The 12,958-nt window shown below is 44.8% G+C and overlaps 1 protein-coding gene across 4 annotated transcripts in view; it reads right to left on the minus strand.

Annotated features, from left to right (window-relative positions):
* LOC110492510 (sodium/potassium-transporting ATPase subunit beta-1-interacting protein 4) overlaps positions 1-12,958 on the minus strand; it is a 129,278-nt gene that overhangs the window by 66,659 nt on the left and 49,661 nt on the right. For all 4 annotated transcript variants that reach the window (XM_036947509.1, XM_021566897.2, XM_036947507.1 and 1 more), the window contains exons 2-3: positions 6,769-6,906; positions 1,639-1,719 (exon numbers count right to left, since the gene is read on the minus strand). In XM_036947509.1, the coding sequence (XP_036803404.1) occupies positions 1,639-1,719; positions 6,769-6,906 (219 nt within the window). The remainder of the gene's footprint in view (positions 1-1,638; positions 1,720-6,768; positions 6,907-12,958) is intronic.

The raw sequence follows: 12,958 nt of genomic DNA on the forward strand, positions 1-12,958 counted from the left end.
GCTCCAAAATGGAGGTAGTTGCCTTGTAGTTGCCCTGTAGTGTAGTTGACCTGTAGTGTAGTTGACTTGTGAGTCAGAGCGAATAGGGCCTACCTTGGTCAACTACTGTAGTTGACCTGTAGTGTAGTTGACCAGTAGTGTAGTTGACCTGTAGTGTAGTTGACTTGTGAGTCAGAGCGAATAGGGCCTACCTTGGTCAACTACTGTAGTTGACCTGTAGTGTAGTTGACTTGTGAGTCAGAGAGAACAGGGCCTACCTTGGTCAACTACTGTAGTTGACCTGTAGTGTAGTTGACCTGTAGTGTAGTTGACTTGTAGTGTAGTTGACTTGTGAGTCAGAGCGAATAGGGCCTACCTTGGTCAACTACTGTAGTTGACCTGTAGTGTAGTTGACCAGTAGTGTAGTTGACCTGTAGTGTAGTTGACCTGTAGTGTAGTTGACCTGGTGTGTAGTTTACTTGTGAGTCAGAGAGAACAGGGCCTACCTTGGTCAACTACTGTAGTTGACCTGTAGTGTAGTTGACCAGTAGTGTAGTTGACCTGTAGTGTAGTTTACTTGAGAGTCAGAGAGAATAGGGCCTACCTTGCTCAACTACTGTAGTTGACCTGTAGTGTAGTTGACCAGTAGTGTAGTTGACCTGTAGTGTAGTTGACTTGTGAGTCAGAGCGAATAGGGCCTACCTTGGTCAACTAGTTGACCTGTAGTGTAGTTGACCAGTAGTGTAGTTGACCTGTAGTGTAATTGACTTGTGAGTCAGAGCGAATAGGGCCTACCTTGGTCAACTACTGTAGTTGACCTGTAGTGTAGTTGACTTGTGAGTCAGAGCGAATAGGGCCTACCTTGGTCAACTACTGTAGTTGACCTGTAGTGTAGTTGACCAGTAGTGTAGTTGACCTGTAGTGTAGTTGACTTGTGAGTCAGAGCAAATAGGGCCTACCTTGGTCAACTACTGTAGTTGACCTGTAGTGTAGTTGACCTGTAGTGTAGTTGACTTGTGAGTCAGAGAGAACAGGGCCTACCTTGGTCAACTACTGTAGTTGACCTGTAGTGTAGTTGACCTGTAGTGTAGTTGACCTGTAGTGTAGTTGACCAGTAGTGTAGTTGACCTGTAGTGTAGTTGACTTGTGAGTCAGAGCAAATAGGGCCTACCTTGGTCAACTACTGTAGTTGACCTGTAGTGTAGTTGACCAGTAGTGTAGTTGACCTGTAGTGTAGTTGACCTGTAGTGTAGTTGACCTGTAGTGTAGTTGACTTGTGAGTCAGAGAGAACAGGGCCTACCTTGGTCAACTACTGTAGTTGACCTGTAGTGTAGTTGACCTGTAGTGTAGTTGACCTGTAGTGTAGTTGACCAGTAGTGTAGTTGACCTGTAGTGTAGTTGACTTGTGAGTCAGAGCAAATAGGGCCTACCTTGGTCAACTACTGTAGTTGACCTGTAGTGTAGTTGACCAGTAGTGTAGTTGACCTGTAGTGTAGTTGACTTGTGAGTCAGAGCAAATAGGGCCTACCTTGGTCAACTACTGTAGTTGAAATGTAGTGTAGTTGACCAGTAGTGTAGTTGACCTGTAGTGTAGTTGACCTGTAGTGTAGTTGACCTGTAGTGTAGTTGACTTGTGAGTCAGAGCAAATAGGGCCTACCTTGGTCAAGTCTCCCACATCCAGGTAGTAACAAATGATGAAGACATTCCAGGCCACCCAGAGAGCCATCCACACTGTGTACTGTATAGGACACAAACACAACACCGGTTAACTACATATTAACTACATGCATGGTGGAATATATACACACTTACAGACACATGGGTTCATAAAACATCAGAACACATCATACATTGAAATAAGTCAGAACAGAAATGAAAGATCTCGGTGTGAATGCTGTTATGGAACACACTCTACACTGCACTTCACCGTTCTTTGATTCATGTGTAATACCCCCTCTGGCCTTCATGCTAAAGCTGCTGTTAGTCCATTAAGACTTAAAGGAGTTGGGTTTTAAACCAGCTGAGGGGCATAAACAGGTCTAAGATATAATTCAATTAACAGTGTTTACAAAGGGTCTATGTTACAAACAACAAACTAAAGAAAGTCGCACACTCCATATATAAACCCCCATGTAATTTAATGGGTTTTTACCAACGTCTCGGCATCACTGTGCCTTCTTCAGGGTGATGTCATGAATACTTGAACCAGGTTATGTAGACAAACAGTGCAATTAGTGCAAACAATGACAATAGTGAGGGGTGTGTCATAATGATTAAGTCAATTGGAATGAATTACTGAAACTTTTAAAAAACAATAGTTTATGGCATATTAAATATATTAAGCTATTGTTATCATATAGAAACATCATTGAATATTGTACATCATATTAGCATCCACATACATTATTGTTTAATTCAATTTCACATATTTAATTGTTTTGTATTTCATTTCATATTTGTTACATTGTTACATCTTTTGGTTCAACCTTAATGTATAATCAGCGTAATCAACAGGGGGAACATATTAGGTGTACCCTAATAAGCTGTAGAAAGAATATATCAATTTATAAGACTTGTTCATAAAAGAAAGAATTGTTCATAAGGGCCTGAAATCAAAGTCAATATTCAGACCACTAGGGGTCAATGTTTTAGATAGGATATCCAGTAAGCCTCCCTTTGTAGGAGTAGGATCTCGATGTTACCTCCTCTCCTTGGTAGAGCAACATGCTCATTGCCTGTGTATTTGAGGGAGGAGATGGGATGGTTAGCTTCAACAAAGTGAGCTGCTACTGGATAGTCAATGTTCTTACACCTGATTGAGCTGCGGTGTTCAGCTATGCGTTGTTTTAATTGTCTTTTCGTTTTGTCCTATGTAGGCTTTTCCATATGAACAGGTGATGAGAGAGATTACTTGGTCTTGCATGAGATGATACCCCTAACAGGGATCTTTCGACCTGTATGTGGGTGTCTGAAGAAATACGTTTTATAGTGCTATTGCACTGTGCGCATGAGCCACATTTGTAGTTCCCATTTGGGATCGGTGTCAAGAGTGTCTGAGTGGGCTCAGGGGGCAAGTCAGATCTCGCCTAACTATCTCCAATATTACGACCACCCTTATAGAGCACCAGTGGGGGTCCATGTGTAAGATTGTTTTGTCTGATTTCAGAATATGCCAACACTTTTCAGGATTGGTTTCCTTTTCTCCAAACCTTTGGTGCACTTAGTGCAAAAGATGGTTGCATTGTTTTTCTTCTTTGGTTGAGATTTTAGTAATTGCACTCTCGGTTTTTGAGATTTTCATCATAGCAGCTTCAAGAGTTTTGTCCTTGTAGCCTCTCATTTTGAATTGATCTGTCATTCTTTTAGCATTGCTGTCAAAATCTGTCTGGTGGCCACAGATTGATTGGCTCTACCATATAGCATAACTGGCTATATGGTAGACCATTCTTGAGGGGAAGGGGATGCATACGATCCGCACATAGCAAGATATTGCGATCTGTGGGCTTTGTGTATAAGTTTGTGTGTAATGCATCATTCTCTTTGATGATCCATATGTCCAGGTAGTTTATTTTTCTCTCATCAGTCTGCATGGTGAATTTGAGTTATTCAGAGCTCTCGTTTAGTAGAGTTTGGAATTAATTTAGTTCCTGCTGACTTCCTTCCCAGAGCACAAAGACATCATCTTATGAAACTATTCACCCCCCTTGGCATTTTTCCTATTTTGTTGCCTTACAACCTGAAATTAAAATAGATTTTTTTTGTGTAAATTACACAACATGCCTACCACTTTGAAGATGCAACATATTTTTTATTGTGAAACAAACAAGAAATAAGACAAAAAACAGAAAATAACATAAAATATTCACCCCCAAAAGTCAATACTTTGTAGAGACACCTTTTGCAGTAATTACAGCTGCAAGTCTCTTGGGGTATGTCTTATAAGCTTGGCACATCTAGCCACTGGGATTTTTGCCCATTCTTCAAGGCAAAACTGCTCCAGCTCCTTCAAGTTGGATGGGTTCCGCTGGTGTACAGCAATCTTTAATTCATACCACAGATTCTCAATTGGATTGAGGTCTGGGCTTTAACTAGGCCATTCCAAGAAATTTAAATGTTTCCCCTTAAACCACTCGAGTGTTGCTTTAGCAGTATGCTTAGGGTCATTGTCCTGCTGGAAAGTGAACCTCCATCCCAGTCTCAAATCTCTAGAGGACTGAAACAGGTTTCCCTCAAGAATTTCCCTATATTTAGCTCCATCCATCATTCCTTAAATTCTGACCATTTTGCCATTCCCTGCCGATGAAAAACATCGCCACAGCATGATGCTTCACGGTGGGGATGGTGTTCTTGGGGTCATGAGAGGTGTTGGGTTTGTGCCAGACATAGCGTTTTCCTTGATGGCCAAAAAGCTCAATTTTAGTCTCGTCTGACCATAGTACCTTCTTCCATGTGTTTGGGGGGTCTCCATTAAGCAATAGCTTCTTTCTGGCCACTCTTCCATAAAGCTCAGCTCTCTGAAGTGTACGCCTTAAAGTGGTCCTATGGATAGATACTCCAATCTCCACTTTGCAGCTCCTTCAGGGTTATCTTTGGTCTCTTTGTTGCCTCTCTGATTAATGCCCACCTTGCCTGGTCCGTGAGTTTTGGTGGGCGGCCCTCTCTTGACAGGTTTGTTGTGGTGCCATATTCTTTCCATTGTTTAATAATGGATTTAATGGTGCTCTAGGGGATGTTCAACATTTCTGATATATTTTTTATAACCCAACCCTGACCTGTACTTCTCCACAACTTTGTCCCTGACCTGTTTAGAGAGCTCCATGATCTTCATGATGCCGCTTGCTTGGTGGTGCCCCTTGTTTAGTGGTGTTGCAGACTCTGGGGCCTTTCAGAACAGGTGTATATATACTGAGATCGTGGACTTTATTTAACTAATTATGTCACTAAGGGGTGGGCCATGGCTACACTCAAAGTCTGACTCAAAAATGAGGTAGTTATTGGATAATACCAGTACAGTAACTTGTAAGATACAATCTTTGGATGGAACAAGGGTAGAGTCTGAAGGAAGTGTTGCAGCACCTGCAAGCCTCCAGTGTGTGGGATGTTAGTGAACAAGCTCTCCACATCAAAAGTGGCCAGCAGGGTGCCCTCTGGTATCCTTCCTAAGCCCTCTATTAATGAGATCACGTGACTTTGACATAAGATGGGAGATTCTCAACCATCGGTTTGATGTGGTAATCCACAAATGTTGAAATGTTGGATGTCACAGAGTCAATTGCTGCTACAATGGGTCTACCTGGAGGAGGAGACACTTGTTCATTTAATTTAGCGACTGTATAGAAAGTTGACGGTAGTTTCTGGACTTTGTACCCACCTGCCTGACCATTCTGCCTGCCTTGACCACGAGCCTGTCTGCCACTCTGTACCCACCTGCCTGACCATTCTACCTGCCTTGACCACGAACCTGTCTGCCACTCTGTACCCACCTACCCACCACCTTACCCTCCCTACTCATCCTAACCTAAACACAGTAGAGAACTTACCCTCCCTACAGACATCTAACATGTTGAGTCACCAAATCCCTTCCCTTCTTTTTCAAGAACGCTGACACACAAGTATTCTTCCCTCTATCTGCTCTTTAGTTACTCTCTCCGTTCCACTCCTCTCCCTCCTCTTTTCATCTTCCCTCCATTTTCCTAAGAAAACTGACACTATTCTTTCCTTCTTATCCCTGTATCCTCTCTTGCCTTTGGTTATCCTCCTCCCTCCGACCTCTCACACATTCCTTCCAATCTGTCTTTTCTCTCTCCCTCGCCCTTTGACTTCCTTTCCACATAAACACCCAAATTGAGCTTTGCTAAAATATTTTTTATGTCTTTGTGAATCTTTTATTGTTTGTTAGCTTCATCCATCCTATTTGAAGGAGTATTTATGTCTGTAATAAAACCCTTTTGTGGGGGAAACTCATTCTGATTGGCTGGGCCTGGCTCCCCAGTCGGTGGGCCTGGCTCCCCAGTGGGTGGGCCTTGCTCCCCAGTGGGTGGGCCTGGCTCCCCAGTGGGTGGGCCTGGCTCCCCAGTGGGTGGGCCTGGCTCCCCAGTGGCTGGGCCTGGCACCCCAGTGGGTGGGCCTGGCTCCCCAGTGGCTGGGCCTGGCTCCCCAGTGGGTGGGCCTGGCTCCCCAGTGGGTGGGCCTATGCCCTACCAGGCCCACCCATGGCTGCACCCCTCTCCACTCATGTGAAATCCATAGATTAGGGCCTAATACATTTATTTCAATTTACTGATTTCCTGTTACTCAGTAAAATATTTTAAATGGTTGCATGTTGCATTTAGATTTTTGTTCAGTTTAGAACATTAGTGATCTTCGATCTAGAACCTTCTAGAACATTCCATTGTATTTTTTAAACCTGGTCCTGCAGTGCTACAAGATGGCCTGGCGTTTGTTCTTGGCTAGTACTAACACACCTAATTCAACTAATCAAGAGGTGCTGTAACCTCCTCCCCCCACCCATAACCCCTCAGATTTAACCAAATCCTAAATCCAGCTGGATTTTTGTTGAGGGTTGGCTTTAGGGTGCACTCTGGGTGTGAAATGAATGGAAGTTGAGTCATTAATTAAATGTACTTACTGATAGATTAATAGATTAAGACAACAAACAATGTGTTCAGGGAGGGGGATCTTGGGAGTTTGAATAAATTGATAAACGGTTCAATACAATTTGGGCTGACAAGTGTGTGTGTACATATATGTGTGCGTTTGTGGTGTATATGTGCGTGTTTGTACTCACCACTACAATGTAGCGTGGTCGGTATTGTATGGTGCCGAAGAGGCCGAGGATGACGATGATGATGTGGAAGAAGTTGGCCAGGATGGGCGCCCACTGGTACCCCAGGAAGTCAAACACCTGTCTCTCCAATGCCACCAACTGCAGAGAGAGAGGCAAAAAGGGAAAGAGGGGAAAAGAGAGAGAGGGGGGAAGAGAGAGAGGAAGGGAGAAAGGGGAAGAGAGGGTTAAGAAAGACTGAACTTGGGTGATGAAGGTAAATTACATCCAAATGAGCAAGGAATCTCCAAAGCACAATCTAGGCAAGGTCCATTACCCAACCAACCACAATGTACAACAACAGTATCCTAAAATCCAATGTGACACATCCATCCACATCCAAACGAAAGAATGCATGGGTAATCATCCATTCAGCATTTAATCAGTCTTATTTCCACCCAGCCCTGAATCACTGAATGTGACTGTGAGATGTGGCCTCAGAACACAATACTCCTCCAGCTGAGACTCTATATTGCCCAGAGGGACACAGAACTACAGAAATACAGCTTTCATCCAGCTAACACAAACCCTTAGGGCCAACTTCCTGCACACACATACACTACATGACCAACAGTTTGTGGATGCCTGCTATAACAGCCTCCACTCTTCTGGGAAGGCTTTCCACTAGACGTTGGAACGTTCCTGCGGGGACTTGCTTCCATTCAGCCACAAGAGCATTAGTGAGGTCGGGTACTGATGTTGGGCGATTAGGCCTGGCTCGCAATCGGCATTCCAATTCATCCCAAAGGTGTTCAATGGGTTTGAGGTCAGGGCTCTGTGCAAGCCAGTCAAGTTCTTCCACACCGATCTCGACAAACCATTTCTGTATGGACCTCGCTTTGTGCACGGGGCATGCTGAAACAGGAAAGAGTCTTCTCAATCAATCAATCAATCAAATAGATTGATAAAGACATTTTTACATCAGCCGATGTCACAAAGTGCTATACAGAAACCCAGCCTATAACCCCAAACAGAAAGCAATGTAGATGTAGAAGGGTACTAAAAAATGTCTGCAGAATTGAAGGTCCCCAAGAACACATTGCCCTCCCATCATTCATAAATGGAAGAAGTTTGGAACCACCAAGACTCTTCTTAGAGCTTTCTGCCCGGCCACACTGAGCAATTGGGGGAGGGCCTTGGACAGAGCTCCAGAGTTCCTCTGTGGAGATGGGAGAACCTTCCAGAAGGACAACCATCTCTGCAGCACTGCACCAATCAGGCCCTTATGGTAGAGTGGCCAGACAGAAGCCACTCCCCAGTAAAAGCCTCATGACAGCCCACTTGGAGTTAGCCAAAAAGCACCTAAAGACTCTCTGACCATGAGAAACAAGATTCTCTGGTCTGATGAAACCAAGATTTAACTCTTTGGCCTGAATCCCAAGCATCACGTTTGGAGGAAATCTGGCACCATCCCTACGATGAAGCATGGTGGTGGCAGCATTATGTTGTGGGGATGTTTTTCAGCGGCAAGGACTGGGAGACTAGTCAGAATCGAGGGAAAGGTGAATGGAACAAAGTACAGAGAGATCCTTGATGAAAAATTGCTCCAGAGCACTCTCCAAACTATTGCCACAAAGTTGGAAGCACAGAATCATCTAGAATGTAACTGTATGCTGTAGCGTTAAGATTTCCCTTCATTGGGACCAAAGGGCCTAACCTGAACCATGTCCAGAGTCCAATGGCAGCGAGCTTTACACCACTCCAGCCGACACTTGCCATTGCGCATGATGATCTTAGGCTTGTATGCGGCTGCTCTCCCTGGAAATCACTTTCATGAAGCTCCCGGTGAATAGTTATTGTGCTGACGTTGTTTCCAGAGGCAGTTTGGAACTCGATGGTGAGTCTTGCAACCAAGGACAGACGATGTTGACGCTATGCGTTTCAGCACTCAGCGGTCCTGTTCTGTGAGCTTGTGTGGCCTACCACTTCGCGGCTGAGCTTGTTGGAAAGGTCACTATGACTGTTCCATGTTGAATGCCACTGAGCTCTTCAGTAAGGCCATTGTACTGCCAATGTTTGTCTATGGAGATTGTATGGCTGAGTGTTTGATTTTATACACCTTTCAGCTGAATCCAATAATTTGAAGGGGTATCCATATACTTTTGTATATATAGTGTAGCTGCACCAACACACACAGTCTCAGCTCGAACACTTATAGCCAGAGTGCTTGGAGTCAGTGTAAGTTATGAGAGAAAATGCATTTAATGAAATAAACAATGACAGATTCAAAGGAAAGAACAAGGTTTTCCAAACCTCCTGCCAGGAGCCTCCAGGTCAGTAATGGGACTATTATGGGATAACAGGGCCTTTTGTAATAACACCTCACCACTGATCCAGGGCAATTATTATTAAACAACAAATTCAAAAATGCACAACACACACACACACATACACATACACACACACACACACACACACATACACATACACACACACACACACACACACACACACACACATACACATACACACACACACACACACACACACACACATACACACACACACACACGACTATAAGCCCTCCACAATAAAAGGAGGAAAACACATTCTGCCTCCCCTCCAGGCTGCCAGTGCTTTGTCAATAAAAAAAACAAGTAAGTTGCACCTTTTAGACGGCGAGTCCCTATACGCATCAACTCCATAGTGTTCTGGGAGGAACCACAGGAAGAATGGAGTAAGGTACAGGTGTTTAATTATAATTCTGTCACTAGGGAGCAGTGTGTCTGTGCCTGTGGTGACAGTGTGTTTGTGGCGTGTGTCGACATGCCAGCGCCAGCCAACCACACTATGATGGATGAGGGAGAGAGGAATCCTGTCGCCGTGACGATGACAGACACACACACATATACAGCCAATATCGCTGTTGTTAATGACATGGAAACGTTAACATGGGCCTTGATAAGCAGATTCGGGTGTGACAGGAGGAGAAAGAAGAAGAGAATGAGATGGTGAGAGGCAATCAAATGCTCCTTGAAAATTACAAATAAAATCTTCATACAAAACTTGGATGGGCTGTGTGTGGTGTATGTGGTTTCTTCCCCGGGCTGTGTGTGGTGTATGTGGTTTCTTCCCCGAGCTGTGTGTGGTGGATGTGGTTTCTTCCCCGGGCCATGTGTGGTGGATGTGGTTTCTTCCCCAGGCTGTGTGTGGTGGATGTGGTTTCTTCCCCGGGCTATGTGTGGTGGATGTGGTTTCCTTCCCGGGCTGTGTGTGGTGGATGTGGTTTCCTTCCCGGGCCATGTGTGGTGGATGTGGTTTCTTCCCCGGGCTATGTGTGGTGTATGTGGTTTCTTCCCCAGGCCAAGTGTGGTGGATGTGGTTTCTTCCCCGGGCCATGTGTGGTGGATGTGTTTTCTTCCCCAGGCCAAGTGTGGTGGATGTGGTTTCTTCCCCAGGCTATGTGTGGTGGATGTGGTTTCTTCCTGGGCCATGTGTGTTGGATTGTGTTTTCTTCCCCAGGCCAAGTGTGGTGGATGTGGTTTCTTCCCCGGGCCATGTGTGGTGGATGTGTTTTCTTCCCCAGGCCAAGTGTGGTGGATGTGGTTTCTTCCCCAGGCTATGTGTGGTGGATGTGGTTTCTTCCTGGGCCATGTGTGTTGGATTGTGTTTTTGATTATGCAGCTGAATCACTTGCGTGTGGGAATATGTGTGTCTGTCTCGATAACAATTGTTCTCAGAAAGCAGAAACAGTTTTAACAATGGAAAACTAATTGTAACAGACATCCTGTATGAATCACATCTCACCTTCCCTCTTTAAAAACACCCCTCTGTTTTACCGGGTGAGTCAAAGCTCCTGGCACAGGCTGTGTGTGTGTGTGTGTGTGTGTGTGTGTGTGTGTGTGTGTGTGTGTGTGTGTGTGTGTGTGTGTGTGTGTTGCTGTGTGAATCAAATAAATAATTATACCCTGACGAACACACGTGATTTATACGAACCTGGACGGTCCCCATGACCTGGAAGGTCATTTTTAATTTCACCTTTATTTAACTAGGTAGGCTAGTTGAGAACAAGTTCTCATTTGCAACTGCAACCTGGCCAAGATAAAGCAAAGCAGTGTGACACAGACAACAACACAGAGTTACACATGGAGTAAACAATAAACAAGCCAATAACACAATAGACAAGTCAATGACACAATAGAAAAAATAAAGTCTATATACAGTGTGTGCAAAAGGCATGAGGTGGTAGGCAATAAATAGGCCATAGGAGCGAATAATTACAATTTAGCAGATTAACACTGGAGTGATAAATGAGCAGATGATGATGTGCAAGTAGAGATACTGGTGTGCAAAAGAGCAGAAAAGTAAATACAATAAAAACAGTATGGGGATGAGGTAGGTAGATTAGGTGGGCTATTTACAGATGGACTATGTACAGCTGCAGCGATCGGTTAGCTGCTCAGATAGTTGATGTTTAAAGTTGGTGAGGGAAATAAAAGTCTCCAACTTCAGTGATTTTTGCAATTCGTTCCAGTTACTGGCAGCAGAGAACTGGAAGGAAAGGCGGCCAAATGAGGTGTTGGCTTTGGGGATGATCATTGAGATATACCTGCTGGTACGTGGGCTACGGGTGGGTGTTGTTATCGTGACCAGTGAACTGAGATAAGGCGGAGCTTTACCTAGCATAGACGTATAGATGACCTGGAGCCAGTGGGTCTGGCGATGAATTTGTAGTGAGGGCCAGCCGACTAGAGCATACAGGTCGCAGTGGTGGGTGGTATAAGGTGATTTGGTAACAAAATGGATGGCACTGTGATAGACTGCATCCAGTTTGCTGAGTAGAGTATTGGAAGCTATTTTGTAGATGACATCGCCGAAGTCGAGGATCGGTAGGATAGTCAGTTTTACAAGGGTAAGTTTGGCGGCGTGAGTGAAGGAGGCTTTGTTTTACAAAATAGAAGGCCAATTCTAGATTTGATTTTGGATTGGAGATGTTTAATATGAGTCTGGAAGGAGAGTTTACAGTCTAGCCAGACACCTAGGTATTTATAGTTGTCCACATATTCTAGGTCGGAACCGTCCAGGGTGGTGATGCTAGTCGGGCGGGTGGGTGCGGGCAGCGAACGGTTGAAAAGCATGCATTTGGTTTTACTGGCGTTTAAGAGCAGTTGGAGTCCACGGAAGGAGTTTATTAACTTGGCTTTATTGTTTATTAACTTGGCTTTCGAAGACTTTAGATAGGCAGGGCAGGATGGATATAGGTCTGTAATAGTTTGGGTCTAGGGTGTCACCCCCTTTGAAGAGGGGGATGACCGCGGTAGCTTTCCGATCTTTAGGGATCTCGGACGATATGAAAAAGAGGTTGAACAGGCTGGTAATAGGGGTTGCAACAACGGCGGCGGATAGTTTTACAAAGAGAGGGTCCAGATTGTCAAGCCCAGCTGATTTGTACGGGTCCAGGTTTTGCAGCTCTTTCAGAACATCTGTTGTCTGGATTTGGGTGACGGAGAAGCTGGGGATGCTTGGGCATGTGGTGACAGTGGTGACAGTGTTACCTAGCCTCAGTGCAGTGGGCAGCTGGGAGGAGGTGCTCTTGTTCTCCATGGACTTTACAGTGTCCCAAAACATTTTGGAGTTAGAGCTACAGGATGCGAATTTCTGCTTGAAAAAGCTAGCCTTTGCTTGACTGACTGCGTGTATTGGTTCCTGATTTCCCTGAACAGTTGCATATCGCGGGGACTATTCGATGCTATTGCAGCCCGCCACAGGATGTTTTTGTGCTGGTCAAGGGCAGTCAGGTCTGGAGTGAACCAAGAGCTATATCTGTTCTTAGTTCTGCATTTTTTGAACGGTGCATGCTTATCTAAGATGGTGAGGAAATTACTTTTAAAGAATGACCAGGCATCCTCGACTGACGGGATGAGGTCAATGTCCTTCCCGGGCCAGGTCGATTAGAAAGGCCTGGTCGCAGAAGTGTTTTAGGGAGCGTTTGACAGTGATGAGGGGTGGTCGTTTGACCGCGGACCCATAGTGGATACGGCCAATTAGGCAGTGATCGCTGAGCTCCTGATTGAAAACAGCGGAGGTGTATTTGGAGAGCAAGTTGGTCAGGATAATTTCTATGAGGGTGCCCATTTTTACGAATTTAGGGTTGTACCTGGTGGGTTCCTTGATGCTTTGTGTGAGATTGAGGGCATTTAGCTTAGATTGTAGG

The sequence above is a fragment of the Oncorhynchus mykiss genome, chromosome 16 (assembly GCF_013265735.2).
Source record: "Oncorhynchus mykiss isolate Arlee chromosome 16, USDA_OmykA_1.1, whole genome shotgun sequence".
NCBI lineage: Eukaryota > Metazoa > Chordata > Actinopteri > Salmoniformes > Salmonidae > Oncorhynchus > Oncorhynchus mykiss.